The sequence below is a fragment of the Centruroides vittatus genome, unplaced genomic scaffold (assembly GCF_030686945.1).
Source record: "Centruroides vittatus isolate TY-2023 unplaced genomic scaffold, ASM3068694v2 contig_538, whole genome shotgun sequence".
Classification (NCBI taxonomy): domain Eukaryota; kingdom Metazoa; phylum Arthropoda; class Arachnida; order Scorpiones; family Buthidae; genus Centruroides; species Centruroides vittatus.
Window position 1 is genome coordinate 530,363 of NW_027122316.1, and position 27,083 is coordinate 557,445.

Sequence of the window (27,083 nt, forward strand, 5' to 3'; positions counted from 1 at the left end):
CGTCACAAATCCAACAATCCCGCCACAAGAGACAGGTAAAGCATTAAAAAGTATTTTTATTTTATTTCGTGTATAATATCTCGAATTAATTACTTAATTTCCGTTTTTGTTTTACAAATAGGATCACGTGGAACAAAAGCAATTAATGTTTGTCCGAACAAATTTGGAAGAAATAATAGGATTATTGACGGATGAAGGTAAGATCTTAAAATTGTTATTAAATGTAGTTGAATGTTTTGAATATTTAAATTTCCTAGAGAAATTGAAAATCTCAAGATCGGCTATTCGTATTTTAGCGTTAGGTGCCGCAAAATTTATCCCAGTTTTGACAAAATTCTTTCGAAAAAGTTACGGATTTTGCGTCGATTTACGTCCGTCGTTATTCAGAAATAAAAAGGATCTTAATATTTGATTCTATCTTCCATATGTGTGGCTCTTGGGCTTGTCTTTTACAGCTCACGTGAATCTTCTCGGAAAAAGGTTGGAGACCCCCGATTAGGTGAAAGTTAAATTAAACCGTACGATACCAGTGACATTCAAGATGTCTTCATTTAGCTGTTTCAAAGTACCGAGAAATCTTTATGTCAGATGTCTACCATCTCAAAATCTGAAAATTAAGCTGTGCAAGTGGCATATTTCCTAAAAATACCATTTATTGATACCACCCAGTACCTAGCATGAAAAACATTCTGTAATAATAATGAACATTTTTCACACTAGATATTGGGCTATATCAATAAATGGGGTTCTACCAGGTATGATGCTATATGTGCAGCTTAATTTTCAATTTTTTTGGAGATAATTATTGTTACATTTTGCTCCAATTATAAGAACATGCTCTTAAGGTGGCTCGGCACGTTCGGTATTTACCAAATGCCAAGCAAACACTTAACCAGTAACAAGTAGTGTGTACGATTTAGACTAATTGTGAGTAATATTTGGTATTTGCCATTTTCCGCTCCTTGTTGGTATATTATGCCAAATCAGAAAGAATCGACAGGTGGGTCTAGACATTCCACATTAGCCAATTGCCGAATACCAAACGTACGAAGCCACCTTTACATGCGAGCGTGTTCTTATACGCACAAAAATATTTGTCGTATGCAATAAGAGATTAAGTCGGTATATAATTAGTTAATATTTGAATATATTTAAACAATTAAAATATATTACATTCATAAATACATACTGTTTAAGAAACAAGTTATTTAAAACAAATATTATTTTACATATTTTAAAAATTAGATAAGTTCACCAACAAAGTAACAGAATGTGTGATAGAAGCATTAAGTTTCTTAATCGAAGGTTCGTCAGATAAAAATCGGTGAGGAGTTATTTGTACAGTATATCAAAATAGATGCTTTATATATTAATTTAAATATTTTTATTCTAAAATCATTTTTAGAACCGTAGCGACGTTGCACGATATAGTACGGATGGAAGAAAATAAAAAAGAAATGGGCTTTAAAATGGTAAATGTTTGCATTTAATTATTTACTACTAGAAAACATTTCTGTTTTAAAATCAAACTTAAAAATTGCATATAAAATTTATTCAGTTACTGTATTTGCCATACAAAAAGTTATCGGCTTACCATCTCAAAGATCCCGCTTCAAATTTGATTTGGAGCCTCTCGATTTCCCAAGATAGTATGGTGTCGGTGCATCATTGTCCATTTCTTAGTTGCGCTAGTCGAATATTTTTCATAAAAAGATCAACTGACGACAAATCGACTCGATAATTCGACCATGTGTTATCTTGGAACTAAAAATCTTGTCGACTCGACCGAGACTGCTTGGACAGTTTTAAACTGTAATTCTCGACGAAATTCCCAAGAGGTAAGCGTAGACTCAAAGGGCGTGACACGTTAGATTGGGTACTTGACATAGCATGTGGTTCTGGATTCGGTTTCAAATCACGTGCTAGTCGAATATTGAAGATTGGTCCTCCTATTGTTAGTTTTTCTTTAGTTAAAGTCGTATTCTTTCCGATCGAGTTTCAATCAAATTTTTCTTATTATTAAATGTATCTACTAGCTTAAGGTCATTATTTATACAGGGTGACAATAATTAACTCGTACAAAGTTTGTAGCAATGCTGCACCTGAACTTTTTTACTGTCACCAATTTACATACTATTGTTTAATTCTCCATGATTTCCTGCCCGTGTAGATGTACTTTCGATGTAATAAGGGTTAGTTCTTTATTTTTTTAATGGTGTCGAACAAATGTTGTGCAATTTTGGAGCTATTCCGGCAAGGAAAGCATCAATGTGAAATTGTTCGTTTGCTCGGTGTTCCAAAAATGACAGTCTCAGATGCAGTTCGGCAATTCAAGGAGCTTGGCAACAATAATGACCGTCCCGGACGTGGAAGAAAGCGCACTGTCAACACGTCTAGGAACCGCAAGATCATCACAAAGTGAGTTGACTGACATGCGAAGGTCTCCATGAGAAAAATTGCTCGTGAGATCAGAATCAATCGTGAATCGGTGCGGTTAATGGCGAAAAAGGAACTCGTACTCAAGCCCTACAAGTTCCAAAAGGTTCAGCTCCTCACCGATGAAAACAAGTGCGTGAGACTCCAAAGATCCCGTTAACTCAAGCGTCGGGCCGCAGGTCAACAATGGGAGGGCATTCTCTTCACAGACGAGAAGCTTTTCTCCGTACAACCATCAAAACGACAGAAACTGGTCCGCGGGGGCTCCTGGACGCTCAGCCGTCATCGAACATCACAAAATGCAATGTCAGTCATGGTTTGTGGCGGAATTTGTGCGAGCGGCAAGACACCCCTTGTTTTCGTCGATCAAGAGGCCAAAATCAATCAAGATGTGTACCAACGTGACATTCTCGAGGCTGTGGTACTTCTGTGGGCTCAGCAGCATTTTGGCAGTGCGAAATGGACGTTTCAGCAGGACTCGGCGCCGACACACAGGGCGAAGAAGACTCAGGAGTGTGCAAGGCTCATTTTCCTGATTTCATCTCGTCTGCGGAATGGCCACCGTACTCGCCGAATCTGAACCCAATGGACTACAGTGTGTGGTCCATTTTGGAGGCCAGGGCCTGTTCTAAGCGCCATGAAAGTTTGGAGTCGCTGAAGCAATCCTTGCGCTGGGAGTGAGACAAACTGTCTCCAGAAGAGTGCGGCCCATCGCTGAGAATTTCAAAACGCGTTTGGGGCTCTGCATCAAAGCAAAAGGAGGCCACTTTGAAACTGGCTGAATATCTGATTAATACGTAAAGTATTGTCACTGTTATATGCTGTTGTTTTGCTACTTTTTATTTCTTTAATAAATTTACGATACAAAAAACTTGTACGGGTTAATTATTGTCACCCTGTATAAGGGCTTATCGCACCAGTGAACATGAACAGAAAATTTCTTAAATTTAATTTTGTGTTCATGTTCACTGTTGTGATAAGCCTTTATATAAATAACTACCTTAAGCTAGTAGATGCATTTAATAGTAAGGGCAAAAAGCGTAAAATACAATAAGATTTTCTTACAGAAACTATAAGTACAATTGATTTTGGGATCCAAAAATTTATCCTGTATTCTATTGAAGTAGCATGACGGAAAGAGATATATCGGCAATTGTCGGGGAAAACTGTAGCATTAAATGGTTACGTTAAATGCAGTGCAGTGGCAGTACAAAGGATTGTTTGATAACACATGTAAACATCATTGAAGTTCAGGATAAAACATACAAAATCAAACTGATTTGATTGAAGTTCCACAAAAAGCTTGTGCACGAAAAGTATATTGAGTATATTGCTAAAATTGGGAGTTCCTAACCTGTTACCACCGGCATTATATTACAATGAGATGGTCTGAATCAAATTTGAATTGCAATTTTTCATGATTATGCCAGTCTGGTTAATATAGATAACAGAGTAAACTACATAAATACATAGAAATGTAAAATCATTTAATGATGCATTGACATAAGGCTGCTAGCTACTTTCAGATGCTGCTAAGTTATCAGAGTCGCGCTCATTAACTACTCTAGATTCTAACCTTTTCTCTAAAACCAAATAATTTTAAGATGGCTTCCGCCGTCTAAAAATTATTTCCGACATCTAGGAACTTGATTTTCTTTATTTCATTCCAAGATAAAATGAGATTATTATTCAGCAGGGATGCTAGGATGTCTTGTTTCTAATGACAAAGTGTTTATTAAGCTCCTTAATCCTCTTTAGATTGTTTGGAGTCATTACATCTATATATTCAGAACTCATACCCTCTCTTCTATTACCGATTGGGATTTTATAAATTCCAATTGTGTTTAGATGGTTTCTTTATTATTTATCGGCATCCCAAAAACTGATGGGCCGAACCGCTATTACATTAAATGATTTTAGATTGTTTACCAAATTTGTTTATGTGGTTCTTTGTGAATATAATATGTAAATTCAGTCCCAGAAAATCCTGAATAGTAAAATATTTAATTTTATTTCAAATTCAGCATAATTAAAATTAGAAATGCTACCGAATTAAGATATAAAATAGGCTTTAACAGTAAGTCTTTTCTTCAACATTTCATAAGAAATAAGATTAATCTTGTTCTTTTACACAAGGGTCTTCCTGTTTGGTCATAGATAAGTTGAAAGCAATAGATACCAAGTAGGCAAGGTCAACTGTCCTCAGTCACATGTTTGCTTTGCTCAAAGTAACTTACATGATGATTGGGTGCATTGTAGAGTTGTAGGTCATTAAAATGGTGACAAAAATTAATAATCCTGCGGCATACAAAGTGCACAGTTATTCGGTTTCCAAATGCCAAAAATGTTCGTTTAAACAACATTCGTCACATGTTGTCTAAAGGTATTGTGCTCCTCCAGGACAATGCGTGTCTTCGCACGGCTCGGAGACCACACACCCCTCTTCCACATGTCAAATGGGACATTCTGCACCATTCTGCTTACACTCCAGACTTGGCTCCCAGTGACTATCACCTGTTGGGGAAATCAAAGAAATTTCTGGACAGAATGTCTTTCGACTCGTCGGCACTGACAAAGCACTAAGTCACACAGCGGTTAAAGGTTTGATGGCAGAAGTCTACGATGACAGCATTCAAAAAACTGGTCACAAGATATTTGCATTTAATACATTTTTCAAATGGTTTTTTTTTTCATTTAAGTTTGATGTTCCGACTGGAGAAGGCCTACGGAAATAGGTCGAAAACGTTTTTGGTTCATTAAATATATTGCTGAAGTGCACTGCTTCTTTCATACTTCTCCAGTTTTGTCAGATTATTTCACAAGATACGACAATTGCTTAAATAATGGCAGTAATTATTTTGAAAAATGATTAAATTGATATTTGAACTACTTACTTTCCATAATATTACATGAGTAGATTTCTTTTGTGATTATGGGCAAACAGATATTACTTTCTGGACGACCCAGCTCATATATTTAAATTATAATATGTCTAATATTAAACTAATAGAATTACTAAATAAATTATCAGATTTGAATCTACAAATCGATCCTATACTTTCAGGAGTCGAGAACGTTCGACTACAGAAAACTGATGGTGTGGATAAAAACTCATTTGGGTCCGAATCCGTTCGACATGTGCACTGATGTCACTAGAGAGCGATGCTCGTCTTGGCCCAGAATCGGTAAGTTTTAATTGAGAATCTAAAATAGACTACGCTATTAATAGTTTAAGTTTTACAAGGCCCTAGAAAAGCATGGACTTATATGTTTTACATTGCGTAAAAGGACCTCTTATTATAAGATCTACAACTAAGCACTAGATTCTGAATACTGGACTAAGGACCGAGCTTGTCGATATTCGGTCTTAGTCTAGTATTTCTATATGTGAAGTCTTAGGCAAAAATTTTGAATATTTATGTCTAAATTACTATTGAAGTATCTTGTAATACTTCCTATATGTTTAGTATATTAAATATTAAAAAGATTCTTCAAAGAATAATAAATAACTTTTTTGCCCTTTCGGCACTAAGAGGGCTTTTTTATCATGTCTGTTCTGGATTTAGCAAGCCCCATTCCTCTCCACTCGGCCATCCTTATCGAAAGTTTCACCCAGGTGACGAGGAATGAGACTCAGCATATTCGGTGTTAAACTTCTGCGAAGATTTCCGAGGATACAATTTGACTCGATCCGGGTTTCCCAGAATGGTAAACTGGTGCTTTCTTGTTTTGACATCTGGCACAATCCGCAAAGGACTGTGCCTATCAAAAAATTGTGCTTTTAATGGTACCTAAAATTAAATACATCCAAATATATGTTAACTGAAAAATTCAACATACATAGCTGAAGTAGTTGCAATTCTTGAGATGCGTAACTTCAAAATCTTTAAAGATTTATTTTCTTGAATCAGTATTGTATGAATGAAGTGTTTCTGAATTGAAACCTTTTTGTCTGTCTTCAAAGATAAAGCCCAAATGCAGAAGAACAGCGAGTGTCTAAATTTCTAAACAAGAAATGACAATGTGACCCAGTTGCGTGCCAAAGTTCCTCCTTCGGTGTTAGAATGCAAATTATTGGGCTGCAATTTTCAAAACTTGTAGACCTATAAATTCCCACTGACACTATCTGTCTGTCTGTCCTTCCTTCCTTCCTTCCTTCATCTCGAGAATGAAGTCAGATAGATGAAAATCAAGATGAGATATGAAAGCTTAGAGGCAGGAGGCCCCGAGCTAGATAGACGACTGGCACGACTCTATTGTTAACAGGAAAAGTATGATATACAGGGCACTACTAAAATTGAAAACATTATGGCAATATCACAATAAATAATTGCTCGTATTTTTCTCCATTCCTGTTAATAACGAACATTTATCGCAAAGATATTTTTCGAAATTTGCAGTTCTATTCTATGATTGTAAGATATGTAAGTGTGTATATTGTCATTTCTGCCCCGTTTAAGCCTGCTCTTATCGCTTGAAACAATATCTAAACCTACAGAACTCTACCTATATAAAATTTGAATTTATCATATTTCCTTGAATTAGCACAGGGACTCAATTAACTACCTTCACGGGATTCCACCACTGTGGATTTTGACTCATGCAAATGAATAAACACTGGGGCTTATGCGGTTTGTGAAGGTTTTAGGATCATTACTATTGAACATGTTTCATTTCACACCACAGTAAAGTACAAGATTAATGAGAGTCCATTTCTAGAAAGAAATTTCCGTCTTAGGAAAATTCACACGAAAATGTGCTGTTGTACATTCCTCGTGCACGGTATTCTCCTCGTATAAAATCAGTTGTCTTCTACTGGTATTTGCTGTCACTTTTAGTTGAAGTGCCAGATCTGAAATAGTCGCCGGCCTCAAATAAGCACCAGGAATTTTTCACCCATCAAATGAATAAGCACCCAGACACTTAATTTCTTTTCCTTGTTATACACTTAAGTCTTTTTATGCAAATGTTCATTTATACTAAGAATTTTTACCCTAAAATTCCTTATACGACTATCTGATTTGGATATACAAACTTCTCAAGTAGGCAAAACATGTAAGCTGGCATTCTTTTTGTGCTCCGGTGGTCGTGCCGTCGATTGCATTATCGTGCATAGCTAATGACTATTTGGCCAATTGTAAGAGTGAGTGATGTATTAATTTTTATATTCTTGCAATAATTTGAATATTGAAAATTTATATAGCATATTTTCGTTGTAAGATAAAACAGAAGAAAATTGTATATTTTAATAAATATAACAAAGTAACTTCTCTTTCTAAACATTTCTTTTACAGCAGGAATTTGCAAAATCTAAAGAACAAACTTCCATACATTGTCTTGTTAATATTTCTAATTAATCATCACTAAAGTATCAAAATTGCTCGGTCGAATATTTATTAGCAAATTGTCTCCACGTCCACAGGTTCGAGTGACGGAGAAGATCGAAACGGCCGCAAAACAAAGTATCTGTTTACCAATGCCCACTACGCGCCAAAAAACAAGAGAACCGTAATCCTGCATCGACTGAACAGACAAACCTGGGCTAGAGTAAGTAAAAGTGGCAAAAAGTACAATCTGTAATCGCTCCGTACAAGAAACGTAACTCTAATTAGTTTTTTTTACGATTGTAGTCGTCTCGTATCATGCACGGGTGTAACATTAAAGTCCAGCAGTGTTCTCAGTCTTATTTGTATCTTTTGTCGGCCTTCAAGTAAGATTATTTTCTATTTTGTTTTGTGCGATACTTTTTACTTAATTTTTTATCATTTATAAAGCTGTTTAATTCTATATTCAGGATGAGGCATTAAATTAGCTTAATATAGGTTGGGCTTTTATCAGTTGCTATACGCAAATGACATAATGTTCAATTCTCTAACTTTAAAATCCACTTTATAATTGCTTTTAATACGTGACTGTTACTCCATTCGGTTCAAAACAAGAGAGACAAGGTTGCCTAGACAAATCTCTCATTTCCCGAGATCGTCGTAGAACTGTTTGTATCTGGTGTAGCGTATGAATTAAAAATACTATTGACTATTATGTGGCTTGCATTATTGAGGGAAATTTAATAAAAATTAAAGAGTCCATATGTATATGTTGTGATATCTGGAGAGTCATATAGTTACTATATATGATAACATCAATTAATGGAAGATGGATACTTGTCTATTATGTCAGTCAAATAAGAAAAAATGAACATAATTATATACTATCTATTCTTTGGAAAAATAAAGTCAAAGACTCATTTGTAATTCAAAATAAGAAATTTTCTTTTTTAAATGAATACTGTTTTATATCCGATATCATCCGAGCGATGGCATATCAATCATCTAATGTATCTTAGCTGGGCAATGCGCAGTATTCACTTGGCACTGAGAAAGTTTTTGGTAGCATGTGTTAATCTCGTCAAAGATTCGTGAAATAAGCAGTACACACACCAGTGTAATTATCCTGATATTTCAGTCACTTCATTGTTAGATCTTCTGCTGATTTAGAACTCTTCTGGAATGATGCACCAATATAAAACATCCATTTATTGCTTTTCAGTGATGTATCTTTTACTATTGTTTATTACTAAGTAATTCCCAAATTTGAACAGATAAACTTTAACAATGTAGCATGATTGTTAATCTTCAATTTATAGAAGTGCAACACTGACAGACTGTCGAGACCTCACCGTCGTCTTGGGACCCGTAACGACTCTGTTGGACGTGTCTAACTGTAAAAATTTACGAATTATTGCCATGACGAGGAGGATACACGTTACGTCTGTTTATTTTTATCAAAATATTCGACGTTTTCTATATTTGTGTTGAGATCTAAACATTTCATTATTTTCTTTCAGCAACTGCAATAAAGTTATGGCATACTTACGAACTCCCAGCAGACCGTTATTGCTAGGGAGCAGGAACCTAAACATAAGTTTTGCTCCATACAACACATTCTATCCACTTCTGGAAAAACAGATGGAAAAGGCAGGAATAACAACATATCTTAACATGTGGGATCAATGTCTTTGTATCTGTAAGTAAACTTTATGTGGTAAAAGTACACAAACATATTTTGCCTAATTTTTATTTATTTATCCAAAGATAACAAAATGAAAGTTGAAGAATTGACTTCCCAGTTATCAATAATGCCGTCGACATTTAACTTGTTCACCGTCCCATTCGAAATGGAAGGCGAAACAAAGGTTTGAAACATTTCTTTTTGTATAGAATAGTTTTTCTTACTGTTACAGTAACAGTAACAGATTGCAAAATGCATGTGCCACTATGGACATCTTTCCTTTTCAAACAATTACGACACCCTGATGATTCAATTTCTAATTCTTCTTGGAGCATACAAAGATTCTCTGGCTGCATGTACGGTTGAATCCATCGTGCAACTACAGTTAGTGTTTGACAGTCAAGATAAAAAAGACCATAAACCAAATCGTGGGATATTTTACCCCTACTAGGTTGGCGCCAACTCACAAACCATACTCATCTCTGTATGTTACTATATAAATATAGCAATGCATTTCAAATCAACATTTAATAAAATACTAAAAATTCACATGCATATTTTCCTTCTTTTAGTGCTAATGAATTTTGAAGTGCAAGTATTTCCATTATATTATCTATTTCATTTTTTAAACTTGACCTATATGCGGTATTTTATTCGAACAATGCTGCACAATGCAATGTATACACTGTATTTTACGGACTATAAGATGCACTTTTTTCTTCGAAAAATTGCCTCCAAAATTCAGGTGCGTCTTATAGTCTGTAAAATACGGTAATTAATTTCTCAACTGGACCTGTACCACAATGCCTAGGAACTTTTAGTTTGTATATACTATTGATGAGAATTTTTCAAATGCCAAGTCTTATTATTATTAGGACATCCCAGGAGGTTTACCTCTTCCCTATCAACAGTTTGTAAATAGAAAACAAGAAGTATTTCAGAGCTGGCAGAAGAAAATATTGGAATTAGACTTGAGTGACGAGCAAAAAGAAAGCATTTCCAAAACTGTACAACAGAAATTCAAGGTAGGTTATATTTTGTTGTTCATTATATTGTTGCATGCTGTGTTCATATATACAGAGTTTATGTTTCAGCATTGGCTAAAAATTTCTGGACATCAGCAGGAATTAGATAGCCTGGCAGCCCTCTCCGAGAAACTGTCTATGGAGTCAACTCAATGATTATTAATTGGTCTTCCAAATACAAAACAAATTCTTATCGGTACAAGCAACTAAATACTGTCCATTCCAGTTAAAGGCAACAGAATTAACACATATCTGAAAATTGAAGTTTAACATTAGAGTGTAACATTTGTGTGTGAAAACGTTTGCCAGTTTCATCTTACTTTCTCGGTGTCCGGTAGAGGTACGCTATACCTTGCCGTCAGATCGGACAGTAGTCTGGGCCACGACAAGATAGAGACTGCGGATTTTCTCTCGGAAACCACCGGTTTGGTCGGCCGGATGTCGATCGCATACAGACGTATCCCGCCCGTGTCGTCCCCACACGCCAACAATGAAGAACCTTTTTGAAAAAGCCACTTTACTTTATGACCAATTTATTATAATAGATGGTCAAAATCTTACCATTCTTGCTGTCGATGCAACATCCCATTGATATGTAATCTGTAGAACAGCCATTCCATTCATAAATTGTATTATAGATGTATTTTAGTTGTTGATTTGGAATTTGCATTTGTTTTATTATTTCTTTTGTGCTGCAGATCCAAATTTCTCCAAAATTGGCAGCTTTTATAGCTAAATTAGAAAATGCAATAGACAATTAGTGAGGCATTTTTATATAACATACTCATATAGCTTAATTGTGTTACCAAAAGTGTCTGCAGATAGAATGTTCAATCCATCAAAGAGTAAGTGCTCTTCTTTGCCACCTCTATTGGTAAATTTTGATTCAAACTGCTTGCCTTTCCTTTAATATAAAGAAAAATTCTTACATTTGTCTAATAAAATTAATTTACACAAAATTCATGGACTGTTTGACATTTGAGATATGAAGCTAATTAAAAATTAATCATAGAATAGGAAAATGTAGTTCCTGCAAACATCACTGTGGATACATATCTGCAGGAACTGAATTCCTTTGTACAGGGGACCACCCTGTTCATCTACAAAAAATGCCCAAATCAGTATTGATTATCATCCACATCTAGATATAAAGCTACAATATTACAGCTTCCCTATTTTCCATCTAAGCATTTATTTTTTGAAACCAAGACACTCAAAGTTATTGGGAGACAAGAAATCTTGTTCATCAAAATGCCAAAATTATCGCATAATTACATCCAATCTACACAAAGATGATTTTTAATTAATACAACTTTAGTATTCTGTAGGAGACAATGTAAAGACCCCATTGATGGCAAACGAAGCAATGGAATGTACTATACATAATCCCAACCATAAAGGAGGAGACCATCAATGCAGCTCATGTCATATATATCTCAACGAGTTGCTCATCAAGCATAAAAGTGACATTAAAAGGAGGATCTGCTACAATTTTCTTCCTATTCACCCCCTCCCATGCTAGCATTGTGGAGAGGTGTAAACTTTTTAACCATTTAGTTGTACTTGCCATTTCGATACAGGTTGATAAGGACTCCACTTTCACATCAAGAACCAACACTGTAGCCCCTCTTCCTGGGTTACTGTATTGTATTGAAGTCGACCCACGTTTTAATAGCAGGTCAAAAATGTTAAAAGAACACTAAAATTGCATTAATCAATTCATTCACCACATTCTCTTAAAAGATGAATTTGGTTGCTATGTAATAAAAACCAACTAGTTTAAACATCAGCATTCATTAATTACCATTACAAAATTATTTCATGAAAAGTTATGACTAAGTCACTATTGTGGCATTGTTTCCATAACAGTATTATGAGACAATTATTTCTATATATGGCAACACACATTTTATTCTACAGTGTCATTATAATTAATGTTATAGAGGTAAGTTCCACTTTGAAATGGCCATAAAAGGAAACATTCTGTCCAGTAGTTTTCCTTTTATGGCCATTTCAAAGTGGAACTTTAATTATAATGACCCTATACTTCTCAACCTTTTGCTGCTACTTGCAAAATACGTAATTTTTTTGGATAGTAGTAGTCGCTTACCTTGGTACTTCGTGCAAATCTCCATCAACATTCCAAACAAGCGTGCCTCCATCACACGCGACTAACAACAGATTGCGGACTGGCGAAAATGCCATCTGGACGACCTCCATCTCCGGTTCTAAAGTCAGTAATTTCCTGAAAAAAAAACAAACATTTAATTATTAACAAAATTCTTTAGTCAGTCATGCATATTCTTAATGCAATAATAACCTTAGGTTATTACAGGAAGGTTACATTAAAAAAAATTTAAATACCCGCAAGATGGAAAATAGTTAACTTTAAAAACTTAATTCAAAATCCTTGAATTTAATGTACTCTTCCACAACATGAACATTTTTTGGAAAGACTTTCTCATTACTGAATTATACAAGTAAATAACTCCGTGTCACAAGAACATTAACAATTATCGGAAGTTATCGTGGATCTCGCCACTACCAACAAAAAAAAAGAAACGACTAAATAGAATTTGAATGTAAGATAAGTCCTCTGAAAACCACCAGACCTACTAACAGTGGTGCCCCGATGCACATTTCCAAATGATGCCTTACAGTTAACTTATTTATATTTTTAAACTTTATTATGGAGTTATTCTGCAGGAATGATGAGAAAAAGAAACGATTTTATAGGAGAAAATTTCTTAATAAACGACGTGTTCGGGTACTTTCACGCTTATTTGGCCCATCGTCGAGAACACTTAAAAGATTCTATCAATGCAAAAATGAACGTAGAAGTAACTTTAGACCAAACATAACCTAAGACATCAAAAACCGTATCTACAGATGCCAAAACAGAAAGACTAAGGGCATTGCAAACCGTCCTTGCACTCTCCAAAAATCACAGTATGTAAAGAATTTGTCTAAATATTTTTGTGAACATCTGTGTTTGGATTTCAAAAAAGTTAACCTCTGGTCTGGTGTGATAGTAGAAGATCAAGTACAGTCAAAAGGTGTGTCGGTCAGAAAGATGTTAAATAGCCCCTCGTTATATTGCTTGTTTGGATATACTGTGTTATTTTTTGGTCTTCCAAATATAAAAGCTAGCTAACAGTGGATAGGCATGTTGGTTATATTGCCCCATCTAACATATTGCTCATTTGGTTTGTCTTCCTGTGTGTGCGATATAACAAGGGGCTACCGTAATAGTGTACTGTACATTGTATAGTTTTTTAAGCTAATAATTACAAAAAAATATGATTTAAGAAATAAAAAGTATGATTTTTAGGTGCAAAACTCTTTCATGCATCCCCTGTATATAATTTATACAAATTATTTTAAACACTCATTTAATCTGGCAACATCTCTTAATTAAAAACTAACATTTTTCAAATAATATATTCAAGAAATATTTAAAATATCAAAACATTCTTTTCTGACTGAAAATTTACTAGACACATTCTTTCTTGTCAAGTAAAGAGTATTCATCTTGAGTGTTTCTGCTTAATCAATTTAATGAAATATTGTGAAACCTCATGGTAACACAATGGCAAAATTGGGCTTTCGATTGTCTCCGGAAGCCTGGCAGTTCCAAAATTAGGCATCAAAAAGCTGCCATTTTGCATCGGACGTCAAAGTTCAAGATGCCGTTTGGGAACGGATCAAGCAGAAGTGTCACTCTAAACAGTGATGATGTAAAAAAATTAATAGGTATGACTAAAATACATTTTTACCACTTTATTCTCTCTCTTCCCAAACTAATTTTATAAAAATGGAGACCTATTTGTCAATCAATCCTCATATCTTAAACATTTGGAGTACAAACAAACTCCTATAAACACCGGGTTGTAAACATTACTCTATCATAAACCTTAGAAAATTAAATAGACTTTCACCGGTTATATGGCGAACGTTTTCGGACTCCACTCTGGGTCCGTTTTCAACCAATCGGAAGGACCAACATTTGGAGTACATTAAGACATCACGCGTTTAAAATTTTCTCTAAAATTAAACACCTGCAAAACAATTTCTAAGCACTTACTCGACCTTTTCGTCGTAATCCGGGCAGTTTGGTATTCCGATGTTCCACAGGTGAATTTTCTTGTCGGCACCTCCACCTAAATAATAATTTTATTAACTTTGTAAAAATCAGAATTTAGTAAGCGATTAATAATTAACTCGTTAAATTTCATATTATAAAATCAAAATTTTCAATCAAAACAACCAAATTCCAATTCATTCATTATCATGCCATACAGCAAAATATAATTCTTAGTAGTACTCGAAGCCATTTTTGTGAAGTATAAGGATTCCAGTCGTTGCGACTTCTGTCGGTCATTCCCAGTTAGTATGTAGGTACGGAGTGGAGACAGATGGTACTAGTTGTCTTACAGCGGTTGTGCGGGTAGGTAGTGTAAGTTCGCTGATGTGTCAGAGTAATTGAAATGGCAAGACATTTAGAAATGTGGTCTTGCTTGGAGGTGCGAGCTGTGATTCGTTTCTTATGGGCATCTGATGCAAACACCCTGGCATGTTGAGTGATGGTGTCATCCTCCTGCATGACAATGCCAGGCCCCATACTGCTTGCAAAACTCAACAATTGCTGCAAAAGTGGGAAGTCTGGAGCCACCCCTCATACAGCCCAGATTTGGCATCCAGTGACTATTTCCTTTTTCTGAAAATGAAGGAACACTTATCTGGAACAAGATTCTCTACGGTGATGTGAAAACAGCTGCCGAGAACTGGCTCAATGGGCAGGGACGTGATTTCTACCAAGCCGTGTTATACAAGTTGGTCCTGCGTTCATATAAATGCCTAAACAGATTTGGTGATTATGTGAATAAGTGATTGGCAAGTATGCCTCTTAATTCCCTTTTATATTTTCTGTCTATTATCGATAAATAATTTTTTATTACCCTTGTAACCTTTTTTTGGATCTACCCTCGTAAATATCCAATCAAAAAGAGCGTAATGGCATTTTCCCGATCCTCTTACTCCCATCATTTTGCTTCTGCAGCCTTTTATTTGTTCCATAAAAGAGTAGAGAAGTTGAAAGGTTTTAGATCCCAAGAGTTGGAGAGTGGAAGACTGTGACAAAAGCCAGTTTAAATGCCAATAGAAGTGTAAGTATGGAAGGAGCTTATCTTGAAGGTAGCTTGGTATAAAAAATTGTGTGTTGTCTAATAAATTAACCAAAAATTCAGCTTGTTTTTGATCTACTACTTACAACAAACAATAAAAAGAGGTTAATATTAAAAAGGGAATCCATGGAAACAATTGTTAAGTAATTGATAAGCAATCTGGCAAGTTAGAATGCCTACCAAGATAACTTTCTATGGAAAATTCGCCCTATTTTGATGTTAGACGTGAAGTAAACCCTGGAATTTGCATGTTTCCCTTGAACGTAGATTTTACATAATGAAACTTGTTATTTGTTCTTTTAAATTTAAATTCAGTGCATTTGATTCATACTGTTTGTTCCTATTTTTGAACACAGAAAAGTGTTTAATTCATTAGAGATTTTACAGTGATCCAAAGCTGTGGGATAAAGATTTCCTAAACACTTCTCTGGATCTTATAGGTTATTTATTGTTAAGCGTACTATTTTTGATTTTTGGATTGAACAATACGATGCTACTTGTTACTTAATATATCATAACTGGGCTGCAATTTCAAGTTGCATATTTGTTTGACGATGGAAGATTGTGGATGCATGTTCCATAAATTTACACAGAGTAATTATTGCCAAATCTAAAACTTAGCTTACTGTAAGGGTGCGACTATGCAGACGCAAATTTAGAGCGAGCGATTTAGTTTTCGCAAACGAAAACCATGCACAAGTGAGAAGCGAGAAATAACTCTGGAAAGAGCGAATTTCTGGTTCTCGCATATATCTAACAGGTTTTGATATTTATCACGTCTCGTCTCGCTCACTCGCACCGTAAGAATGGTATAGAACCAAATTACAACTGAAACCATCTTGCAAATTAACAGGAATAATACAAAGCAAAATTATAGAATAGTGTAGTAACAGATACTAGCAGGTGTCGAGCCCCAAATTACTGACGACGATGATAATGAATATTCTATAATAAATTAAATAGATACCGATTAATTAATTTAAGTATCAAAATTAAGCTTACTAAATAACCAGGTAGGTTCTGTCGGGTGAAACAAAATAAAGTTCACCGCTCTGTTGTGGGCTTTGAAACTGCAATAGCAGACCAACTGAGAGGGATGCAGTAGGTGAATTTCTTTATTGCAGCCGGCAGCGGCCAGAAGGGTCGTCTTGTTCGTGCCGATCGTCACCACCGTCCAGTCCAGGGTAAAGAATTCCTAACGGCAACAAGAAATTATTTATGCTTCTTAATGTTTTCCAAATTACTCGAGAAATTATTTACCTCTGTCAAATTTGGATGTTTGTAGCGTTTTACGACTCTTCCAGAACAACAGTCTATTAAGCAGATGATGTTTCCTCCGCACGTGGCAACGATGTTCGTCGTTCGACCTAAATAAGAAAAGATTTTCAATATAAAAAATTTACAAACATTACGAGCAAAGTAATCTAAATTGGCATCGAGGACAGTGTAAAACAGAACTCGAAATACAATTTATCATAAAGATTCATATTACATTTAAAACCAGATTCTGCTAAAAAGGGAGATTTACATTTATAACTCCTGAAAACTGGATAGATTTGTTACAAAGTTAAACAATATAACACAAATTCTCCTTAAATCGGCATCAATAAATTACAGTATGCCGAACTTTCTGCGAGTCAAAATGCTTTCGTTTATCGAGTTATATCATCCAAAACATTGACAATGCTTGCTTCTACACCAGTAGTTCTCGACCCACATTGCGTGGAATAGGGGTGTTCGGCAAATTTTCTCCACGTGTTCCACGAACAAAATAAAAAACAGACTAATTTTTATTGTAAATTTATTCCAATGTACTTCAGGATATTACTTTATTATATTGAATAAAATAATAAACATGCAATTGTCTGTGAATAAAGTTTATTAGTGAAATAATCAATGATCACCTTAAATATCGGGCTATAAACTGTCTAGTTAAATGTTTGATATAAAATAATTTGTCATTAGAGGTAGATGTTAGGCATCATCTCTCAATTAAATTAATAATTATAATTTAAATAAATTTAGAACCTGGAATAAAGGTTCTAAATTTTAACCAACAATCATCACCTTAAATTTATTTAAAGCTATTGTTGGTTATTTCATTATATAAATAACAACTCAAAGCCCAATGCATATAAAGTTTATTAGTTTACTGCTTTGTTGTTTGTGAGAACAGTAAACGTGGAATTACTTATTGATTTTTGAAATATTGATGCTGATGCTCCCACTTAATAAAAGTATATGAATGGTGTTCCAAGGTCTTGAGAAGGTCAAGAAAACCATTGTTCTAATCATACAGATTATATAACAATGTGTGTATTGTACATATGTACAATTTGTACTGAAGTAATTTGATTTCTAGCCCAACCAAATGGCAAAATATAGACCCACTTGGCAGGTTCACAAGATTAGAATATTACAATATAAAATAAAAAGATATAGTAGTCTTGTCTAGATAACACTCTCTTTGTACATTGCTCCCTATACGCACTCCACCATATGTATTTTGCGTAATATAACACATGATCCCCTTTGTGTTCCTACCCCTTGACCTTAACCACCCATATTTAATAAAAGCAATGCCCCATAGTAGAAATAACCCTGCCAAGTTTCAAAATTTTCGGCTTATCCCATTTTGAGATGCAATGCAAAACAGAAGCCTCTGCGAAGATACGTACAATTTTGTAAGCATTTTTTATGTTTTGGGGCTCCTTGAGTGTCAAGAAGTAATAATAACTTATGTAACATAGTTCCGAAACAGTTGCTCTACAGATGTTACACAATAGTCAAACACCGAATCACGACTTTGATTAGCACCAAAAGAAGATCGATACGTTAGCCATTGGCAACAAATGTATAGTGTAATACCAGTGGTTGTGGTTCTCAAACACTTTTAGGATTTCTTGCATGATGTCCCTTTACAATTTTTTAGATGCAGACCCCTTAAAATTAACCACAATTAACATATAGACTACTGTTACCAAAACATTTTTTTGTCGGAAGATGATAAATTTTAGTATCAAATGTACTGTACATTCAATGGGATGGGATGGGTGCATCTGCTTTGCCTGAAGTGACCCCTTCACGGTCCCCGAGAGACTTCAGACCCCAGTTTGAAAACCACTCATTTATACTTGAATTATTATTATATTAATATCTACATTAAATAAGTTCAATAAATAAAAGTTTTAGTAGGAAATTTTTTGACATCCTATTCAGTTACAATGTGGTGACTGCTTTATTTACCACTCTATTATAAAGGCTTACATTTTATGTCTGCCGTGTAAGTTATCCCTAGTTTTGAAAAGCTTTCTATCAGGCTTAATAAGTCAGCTTATATACTAATTTATGCTTAAGATTTAGGCCGACAGTTTAACTGTCCTAGATGGCCTGGACAGCCTACCATTTCGGGAAATCAGAATTGAATACAGGCAAGTCTAGCAACCTCTAGAATTTTTTCAGAAATGATCTGTCTTGGATACGTCAGGCCCTATCCTCCACAATCCAACCTACCTCCATTGAAGGTCTGGCTTAGTTTAAAAGAACCCACAGGACAGAAAGAGTAAGAAATAAATAAATACATTATGTAATTTGCACTAAACATTGGAAAAACTGCCATATATAGTGTGAGCCCGTGGACCTGATCATGACCTTGATTTTGCACGAATTTATGGAATTTGAACTTAATTTCTTAATGTGATTATTAGAAAAAAACATTGCACTAAAACAGATCAAATGATGTTCTCTGTAAACAAACGGATGGGAATTTTGACAAGGTGTCAAAAGGAAAACATCGAATTGTGAAAGAGGGACAGCTGCAATAAAACGTCATCAGAAGAAACCTGTGCTCGCACCTGGAAATTAATCTTTGACTTCATCAACGGTCGACCATGTGATCATTTTCCCAGGCCAATAGCATAAAAGGTGGAGACACCGAAGTTCCGGGCGTTCGTCCCATACCAAGTCGGGAGGGAAGATGACTCCACATCTAGAAGTTAATTAGTGCCAAGAGTAGACAACGACAAGGTGCCAGTTAAACAGACTTCCATGAATGGACAGCCCCAGCCCATGCAAGTTGCCAAAGGGAAGAAACCACTTCGAATCCCTCTCTCTCTCCGATCGAGCAAACGTCATTTAATCGACCTTTGAATATTGAGGTATCAGTAGAACATTGTAAACTCTCTCTGAGATTGGCGACAGAGATAGGTCAATAGGTCAGGCACGTGCCTCGCGAGCTGAATAGAAACTTTTTGTCACTCCACTCCCTAAGAGTTTAATGTAACCACATCTAATCTCATATTCTGTAGAAATGAGCATAATTTGTAGAATTGTAGTGTATCTTAAAATTAGCTGTCAAATAAACTGTTATGTTATATTTTATTTTAAACCTGTCTCCTGTCTATTCTGCATTTGGACACCTATTTGGACACTTACCCATTGCACCTCCCCACTCAACAACTTGCCATCCTATCAGTTTTAAGTCATCCAACGACCCAGAGATCAGGCTTTACCAGCCCATGCCGATTAAGTGGTTATAGGGCACCCCCTATAGCCCCCAGCTTATCTCATATATAGTAGAGTTAAATTATGATTCTAAAATTGCATATATAGTAAAACTCAAATTTCTTAACTCAAATTTTCTCCCAGTCAAGGTTCCCAGACACATATTTTAATGTTTATTCTATCCAAAGTGATCCTAATTAATGGATTTCCGTGAAATTTTCGAACAGTTATATCTACTCTCCGACACCAATCCTCAGACAACATTCCAGTCCAAAGCAAGAGGTCCTCTCACTAAATCTCAACAAGAGGTACCTACAAAACTGTTTGATTCCAATAGTTACATTGAACATTTTGCTGGAAGGCATTACACAGGCCGTTTAAAACAAAAAAAAAGAAAAAAACTATCAAAGGTTCTTTATATAATACAAAAGAGGTAAAAATACATACAAATCTCTTCAAAATCAACATTTTTACTCTGCTGTTCTCTAACTCTAATAGTCTGTAACTTGAAGTTTTTCCTGCCCCTTGGAGCTTCAAGTTAGAGAATTTACCATATGTCTAGATACACAGATTATTCAAAAACGGAGTTGTAGCAATGGGCATATTCAAGGAGTACTTGGCACCCCTCACACTGCACAGCCTTGGCACTTTCCTATCATCAATGCATTGCTACAGCTCTGCTCAAAAACCAATTGATATAATTTAAGAATGTTAAAATCTAGAAGTTAATGCACGAGGATGACAAAATTATTGCAACCGATTGTCTCTTATTGTTTAAACAATCAATCAACTCCATTGACAATACTCATTATCAACCAAGTGAATTACTCCTGTAAATCAATCATAATATACAAAATTGCAATTTCAAATGCTGTTAAGTAGTTGGGGGTTTATGTGCAGACATTTTTAAAATTAATTAGTTTGTTAATCGTTAAAAAATTTGTTTTTTAAACATGAAAAATGTGTACCTGGACTGATAATGTCCGGTTCGAAGACGGCTTTCCACACTTGAGTCTTGCAGTCTTCTGGATCGTTTCGCACGGAATGACAACGAAGAAAATGAAGCGGTTTATAGTTTAGATTGAAAGGAAATTTTCTTGTCTGAAATTAAAGTATTCTTTAAAAATACATTATAGATATCTAAGGAACGGAACACACAGATGAATATTTTCATACTGAATTACTTTGGTACAGAACATGACAATGCACGGATTGAAATGAGACCAACAAATGGTCTTCGCGTAACAAAATTTTACTGCTAAATTTATCTTTGAAACACAGAAATTAGCCCAGCCCTCCAACTTCCTCACAATTAATATGCATCTGTGCATTGGTGTGGAATTCTGCACCTAATTTTGTTTGAAAATATCTGTGTGTTCTGGCTCTAAAATAAAAAATTCACAACTCCAATCAGAGAAAATTCTGCTTTTGCAGTTTTACTTAATTTGATTGCAAGTTAAAACTGATAAATGAGATAAAATAGACAACAGCTCAGTATTTGGAAGGATTACATTCTTTCATTTCTGTTTTTCTCTTCTTAATGTATCTTGTGATAAGTTTATTTATGATGAAAGTAAAAGCAGCCTTAAGAGCCAATTCTCCTCCCTGTAAACGAGCTAGCACATTAATTTTGTCTTTGAGGAACATTGTGATTCATTTTACTACCAGTGTTTAGATGGCATTACTGACAGAAGACTGGATGACCAAGTTGTTAAGGTGGCAGCCTACTGCTCTGGGAGACCCGAGATGAAATCTGATGAGTTAAAAACTAGCATTTTTTAGGAACGGTCCATCTGGATATGCCAAGCCCTTACCACCCGCCTGCCTCGTTACAAACCTGGCATAATGGACTTGCTAAAATAAAGGCCATCTTAGCACCTGTAAGGAAGAAAGAGTAAAGAAGAAAAAACAAAAGACATTATTGGTTAGTAAAGATGAAAGAAACACTATCTAAAATCCATTCATAAAGCACAACACTGATGTTTACAATGTTTACTTTCTGCACTAGTGTTTGCTGTGGAAATACAAGAAACCAAGCATCACTAGCATGCTCTAATAGTCTACAACATATATTGCAGCTTAAAATAAAAGCATTAAAAATTCTTTAATTGCACCTTCAGATCACCAACGATTCTTCTTCACCTTTTCCAGCAAATTTTTTATTTGAAAAGAAATGTTTTTGGCCTTCTTTTGCATCTTTTATACTACAAAGTGTATCTCTCTGCATTACTTGACTTATTGTAGAAGCAATAGCAGTGTTCTAATAAAAATGTGAACATCCGTTAATTATTTTAAATTTAGCCCCAGAGACACCGTTAAGAGAGTATTGTTTTTGCAAGCTATTTCCTTCAGAAGAATGCATGAAGTTATAGAAAATAGACTACACACAGCTGACAATGGTATATAGTTCCCTTTTCAATAAGCTACTAAATGAACACACTAAGAAATTAGCTCTTTTTGTAATTAAGCACTTACGGTTTCAGTAAAAATCTTTCTTGGTGATGATCTAGGAGGAGTTCTTAAACTACTTGATACATTTTTCTCGCTTATATTTAGTAAATTTTCCTTTTTGTTAGTAACACTACAAACATTCTTTTGCTTTAATGGTGAATCGGTAAATAATTTTCTTTTTATTGCCAATTTACTTGGCGAACATTCGACGGAACTCTGCCGTTTCCTAGAAGGCGACATCAAATTCGTATGACATTTTGGCGTGCAAATTCTGGGAGACTGACGAATGCCCGATAATCTCCTCACCGCCGCTTTGAAAATTTCCGTCCCCATAGATTCGATCTGGCGTCGAAAAAAGAATTTAGAGTTATATAAAATATTTTAAAAAAACACTTTAAGAGAAACCGTACCTTAAAACGTCTAAATTTATTGGGAACTTCGGGGCAGGTCAAAGTTGCCTTTCGCAAATGACGAGAGAATTGAGTTTGGAGATCTAGATGTTCTGCTTCCGTCATTCCGTCACATAACTTATTGGCAAATTGAGATTCCCAAATTGTTATTATCTAAAATTAATTATTATTAAAACCAAATTTGACAAATAAATTTAAAAAATCAAAATGATTACTAACCAAAGGGCATAATCTACTTTCTACTCTCTGATCCATTGATCGCAGATCTGTGCAAGATTTCCCATCCAATTTTCTCAACTTTGGCAAAATCGATACTGCAATGTATCTGTCGGCATGCTAAAAGCCAACAACATTATTGTATTAAATGATACAGATAAATTAAACATCATTAAACACATCATTCTTATGAAAGACTTACAATATTTTAGAGAGATGTTGGATAGAAGAAACAATAAATATATCAGTGTGACTCTCAGAACTCTTTAGTACATGAACACATACAGTAGAAACTGAACAGCGAGACCATTCACTTAACGAGTTGTTCGTGTTAATGTCGTGTAGATTCGACGGCTCCCAACCCGAAATAATTTATTCGAGTCTAACTGTACTGGCCATTATCGGTAGAGGCTTCTTTAAATGTGAATTAATTATTTGTGAGTAATTACATATTTTCACTAAACTTTCTATAGCTTATATGGTTTACAAAGAATGTCATTAAATTTTAAAAATTAGTTTGTTTGATAAAATGTGAAGAACATTTGCCCTTGCAAAATGAAAATCCTAGTGCCGCTACTGTTCAATGGTGTCATTCACATGTTCAATGGTGTCATTCACATTAGCAATGGTTCTGTGTCAATGGATTAGTGTTGATCCATTCGTGTCATTTGAATTGGTACTGTATTAATTCAGATTGGTGTTATATTGATTTATCAGTGTCAAAAAAACACACATTAATGTCTTACTCAATAATGATGTTCATATTAGTGTCATGTTTGTTCATCAATGCCATTCACGTTTGTGTCATATTAGTTCACTGGCATAGTTTGCATCGATGTAGATTGGCATTGTGTGGGTTTGTGTCCGTGTCACATGGTATCAAAGTTGAAAATTTTATAGACAGTTTGACCCAGATACATCAGGCCACAATCCTCACTCCAGATAATTGTACTTCTTTCCCATTATAAATGGGATAAAATCTAATCTCTGAATGCACCATTCTTGTTATGTGCAGGGCAGAAAAACTCTTTCATAAAAATAATGTGTTTAATATACAGAAAATGTATTAATGAACGTGTAAACTAACCATTAAGGGATTTCCAGTTATATGCAACTCTTCCAAATTGGGAAAGTTTTTAAGGAATTGAATATCGGATATCATATTATCCTCGCACTTTAAATTCACTAATTTACACAAAACAATTCCTTTCAAAGAACGTAATCGGTTTCTGGATACATCTAAAGTTTTCAGATTAATTAATGATGTAAACAAAGTAGGATTTAACTCTCCAATATCCAAGTTTGATAAACTGAAAATAATTTTAAAATTTATTTATTGTTAAGCAACGAGATAGTCCAAGAACACGTAATTATCTAGCATAATTATAATATGCAAAAAAAAAACATAACAGCAATAAAATAATAAATTTAATTTAACAAAAGAAGGCATTTTGAGTGAACTACACTCGATCGTCATTTCGGTGTCACGTTTGAAACAACAAGGGCAACTGCTATTATCTCTACATGTCAAACCATTCAGTTCATTTCATATTTTCACTAAAGCTATGTTCCTCAAAGATTGTGTACATCTCTGAATGAGACAGTTGAGACTTTATCAGAGCCATAGACCATTACCACAGGAACAAAAAAGTCAAAAGAATCATACTTTACATGTGGCCCTTTGCAAGATACAGCCCCCTTAAATCAGTCAACACTGGGTCATACACAATCGGGAGTTTGCATTGCTCCGTAAGACTATCACATTTAACTATTTAGCCCATGCAACAATGTCAACTTTGAATAGCCCACTCCACTGTTTGTGGAGTATGCAATGTTATATAGTTTTAGGGGGATGTGGGCTCACCTCCATATGGACATATGATGTTCTGCATATGGATACAGTCCATATGCAGAACATCATATGTCCATATATAGGCGGTACACCGGTTCGTGTTAAAAACTGATCTTTGGAGGCAAATATCTCTTGAAGGTCGCACATACAGGTATGGTTTCATTGACTTTTTTGCTTGTATAGAAGGGTCTATACAAGCCTGAACTCTGAATGAGGGATTTGCCACCCTGGAGGTGGCAAATCCCTCATTCAGAGTTCATGTCTTACCTTAATCACCTACATTCTTCTTAATACAAATAAAAACAGATATTTGCTGTAGCATGCATTGGCTGTGTTCAGCAGATTCAACAGTTCTGGAGCTGTTGAGTATTTTTCTGCCAAACACCCTCTACAGTAGGGCTGTTTTGGAACATGTTTGGTATTTTGACATCACATGTAGTAGTGTCTTTCATTTATGCTACCTGAAACTGAGCAATGATAGCTGTGTTACAGCGCATCACTCATCATTCAGCAGATGTAACTACGTAACAGTTACCAATTGAAACACTTTTGCTCAGTTACAAGTGCTGACTCTGTTGAATGCAGCCATTATAAACAAACTTATCTCAAACGTGGCACCCAAATGATGATACACAGGCTTTAAATTTGTTTAAAATTCAGTTAAATTCCTTGTTAATAATTTATAAAATTGCTATTACGTTTTATTTGATGGTCATTAACATATTGAAATTATTACTCGTGTACAGTTCAAAAATACAGGTGATTTTAATCATTCTTAAAACTGAAATTAAGTAATTGTCATTCAATTTGTTTAATTTTACAAAATTTTTTTACAAAAATGATTAAATTCCTTACTTTAAATGTTCCACGTCTTCTAGACATGAGTTTTCTGTACGACTTAAAATTAATTTTTCTGTTAACATCGTTATCACATTAATCGAAAAATAATGCACATGTAGTTTCCTTTTAAAATTTTGCCGCCATTTTCTCTTGTATCGACAGTCGGAAGTGACGTATCGGACATATCTAATTATATCAAATCAGAGATGAGGTACAAATTTGTTAAAAACATAAAACTTTTTGTGATTGGAGAATCGAAGTATATCGTAGAATTCTACGTAACGTAATGACAATGTTGCCAGTTTGTGACTTATTTCTCTTCACAAACATCAGAAAAAATAAAAATAATTTTGATTATTGTATTAAATTATATAAAAACTTTTGAAAAATTTGGCATTAATTAATAATAAGCATAAATATTAAAAATATTTGCTTTATGGCGACATCGCTTGACGTCACTACACGACTCCGTGATTTTTCATTTAGCGAATATCACTTATAGTTGAAATACATTAATTTCTGAAATTTTTAACAATTTGAACTATGGCGTACTCTCCCACCAATTTTTATATGGCTGGCATTCGAAAAATTAATTAATTAATTGATAAAATGAGAATAACTTTAATATTTAGGTTATGAGGATGGCTTCAAGGATTTTATTTCGGGAGAAACTGACCCGAAATGGGATCTGCAGCGTGAAAAAAGAATGAAAAACAATGTTACGACTACCCGAAAGTATGCAATTTAGTTAGAAATGGTTTATGTTTACGGAAACGCGACACGTGGGCACGATCTGCCCCGGGGGATGCCTCCCGGGAGGCATCCCCCGGGGCACAAAAAACTTCAGCCCGTTGGAGAGGCGCGAACCCAGGACCGGCATTTAGCGATTTTATCCACTCAGCTACTGGTGAACACGAACATGGACGGCATTAAAAAGTTACCATGGCTTCTCATAAAACATAAATGAGCCATAAATCGAAACAGCTAGTTAGAGAGAATTCCCAACTGCAATTGCTATTTGTTCTTCAATTTATAGATTAATGATTTCTAAATCCAAGGAGAAGCGAATTATTGGATTTTATGGAAAACCCGCCATTCCTTCCATGTAATATTAGGAGCAACTTATAACAAGAATATGATTCACGGATTTTAAGTCTTG

The 27,083-nt window shown here is 34.9% G+C and overlaps 2 protein-coding genes across 2 annotated transcripts; one reads left to right on the forward strand and one right to left on the reverse strand.

Annotated features, from left to right (window-relative positions):
• On the forward strand, positions 1 to 11,192 carry LOC136978450 (TBCC domain-containing protein 1-like). Its single transcript, XM_067274156.1, has 12 exons — positions 1 to 35; positions 122 to 197; positions 1,246 to 1,324; positions 1,406 to 1,472; positions 5,501 to 5,621; positions 7,859 to 7,983; positions 8,067 to 8,146; positions 9,080 to 9,202; positions 9,281 to 9,459; positions 9,528 to 9,628; positions 10,320 to 10,469; positions 10,539 to 11,192. The coding sequence occupies exons 2-12, from the start codon at positions 146 to 148 to the stop codon at positions 10,623 to 10,625; spliced, it is 1,164 nt and encodes a 387-aa protein (XP_067130257.1). The 5' UTR covers positions 1 to 35; positions 122 to 145; the 3' UTR covers positions 10,626 to 11,192.
• LOC136978449 (leucine-rich repeat and WD repeat-containing protein 1-like) lies at positions 10,464 to 26,140 on the reverse strand. Its single transcript, XM_067274155.1, has 14 exons — positions 25,940 to 26,140; positions 24,320 to 24,542; positions 23,236 to 23,352; positions 23,017 to 23,169; positions 22,631 to 22,948; positions 21,124 to 21,256; positions 16,913 to 17,019; positions 16,655 to 16,847; positions 14,554 to 14,629; positions 12,580 to 12,714; positions 11,276 to 11,373; positions 11,031 to 11,201; positions 10,790 to 10,968; positions 10,464 to 10,721 (listed from the first exon to the last, which is right to left on the reverse strand). The coding sequence occupies exons 1-14, from the start codon at positions 26,005 to 26,007 to the stop codon at positions 10,629 to 10,631; spliced, it is 2,064 nt and encodes a 687-aa protein (XP_067130256.1). The 5' UTR covers positions 26,008 to 26,140; the 3' UTR covers positions 10,464 to 10,628.
• Positions 26,141 to 27,083: the final 943 nt, after the last annotated feature.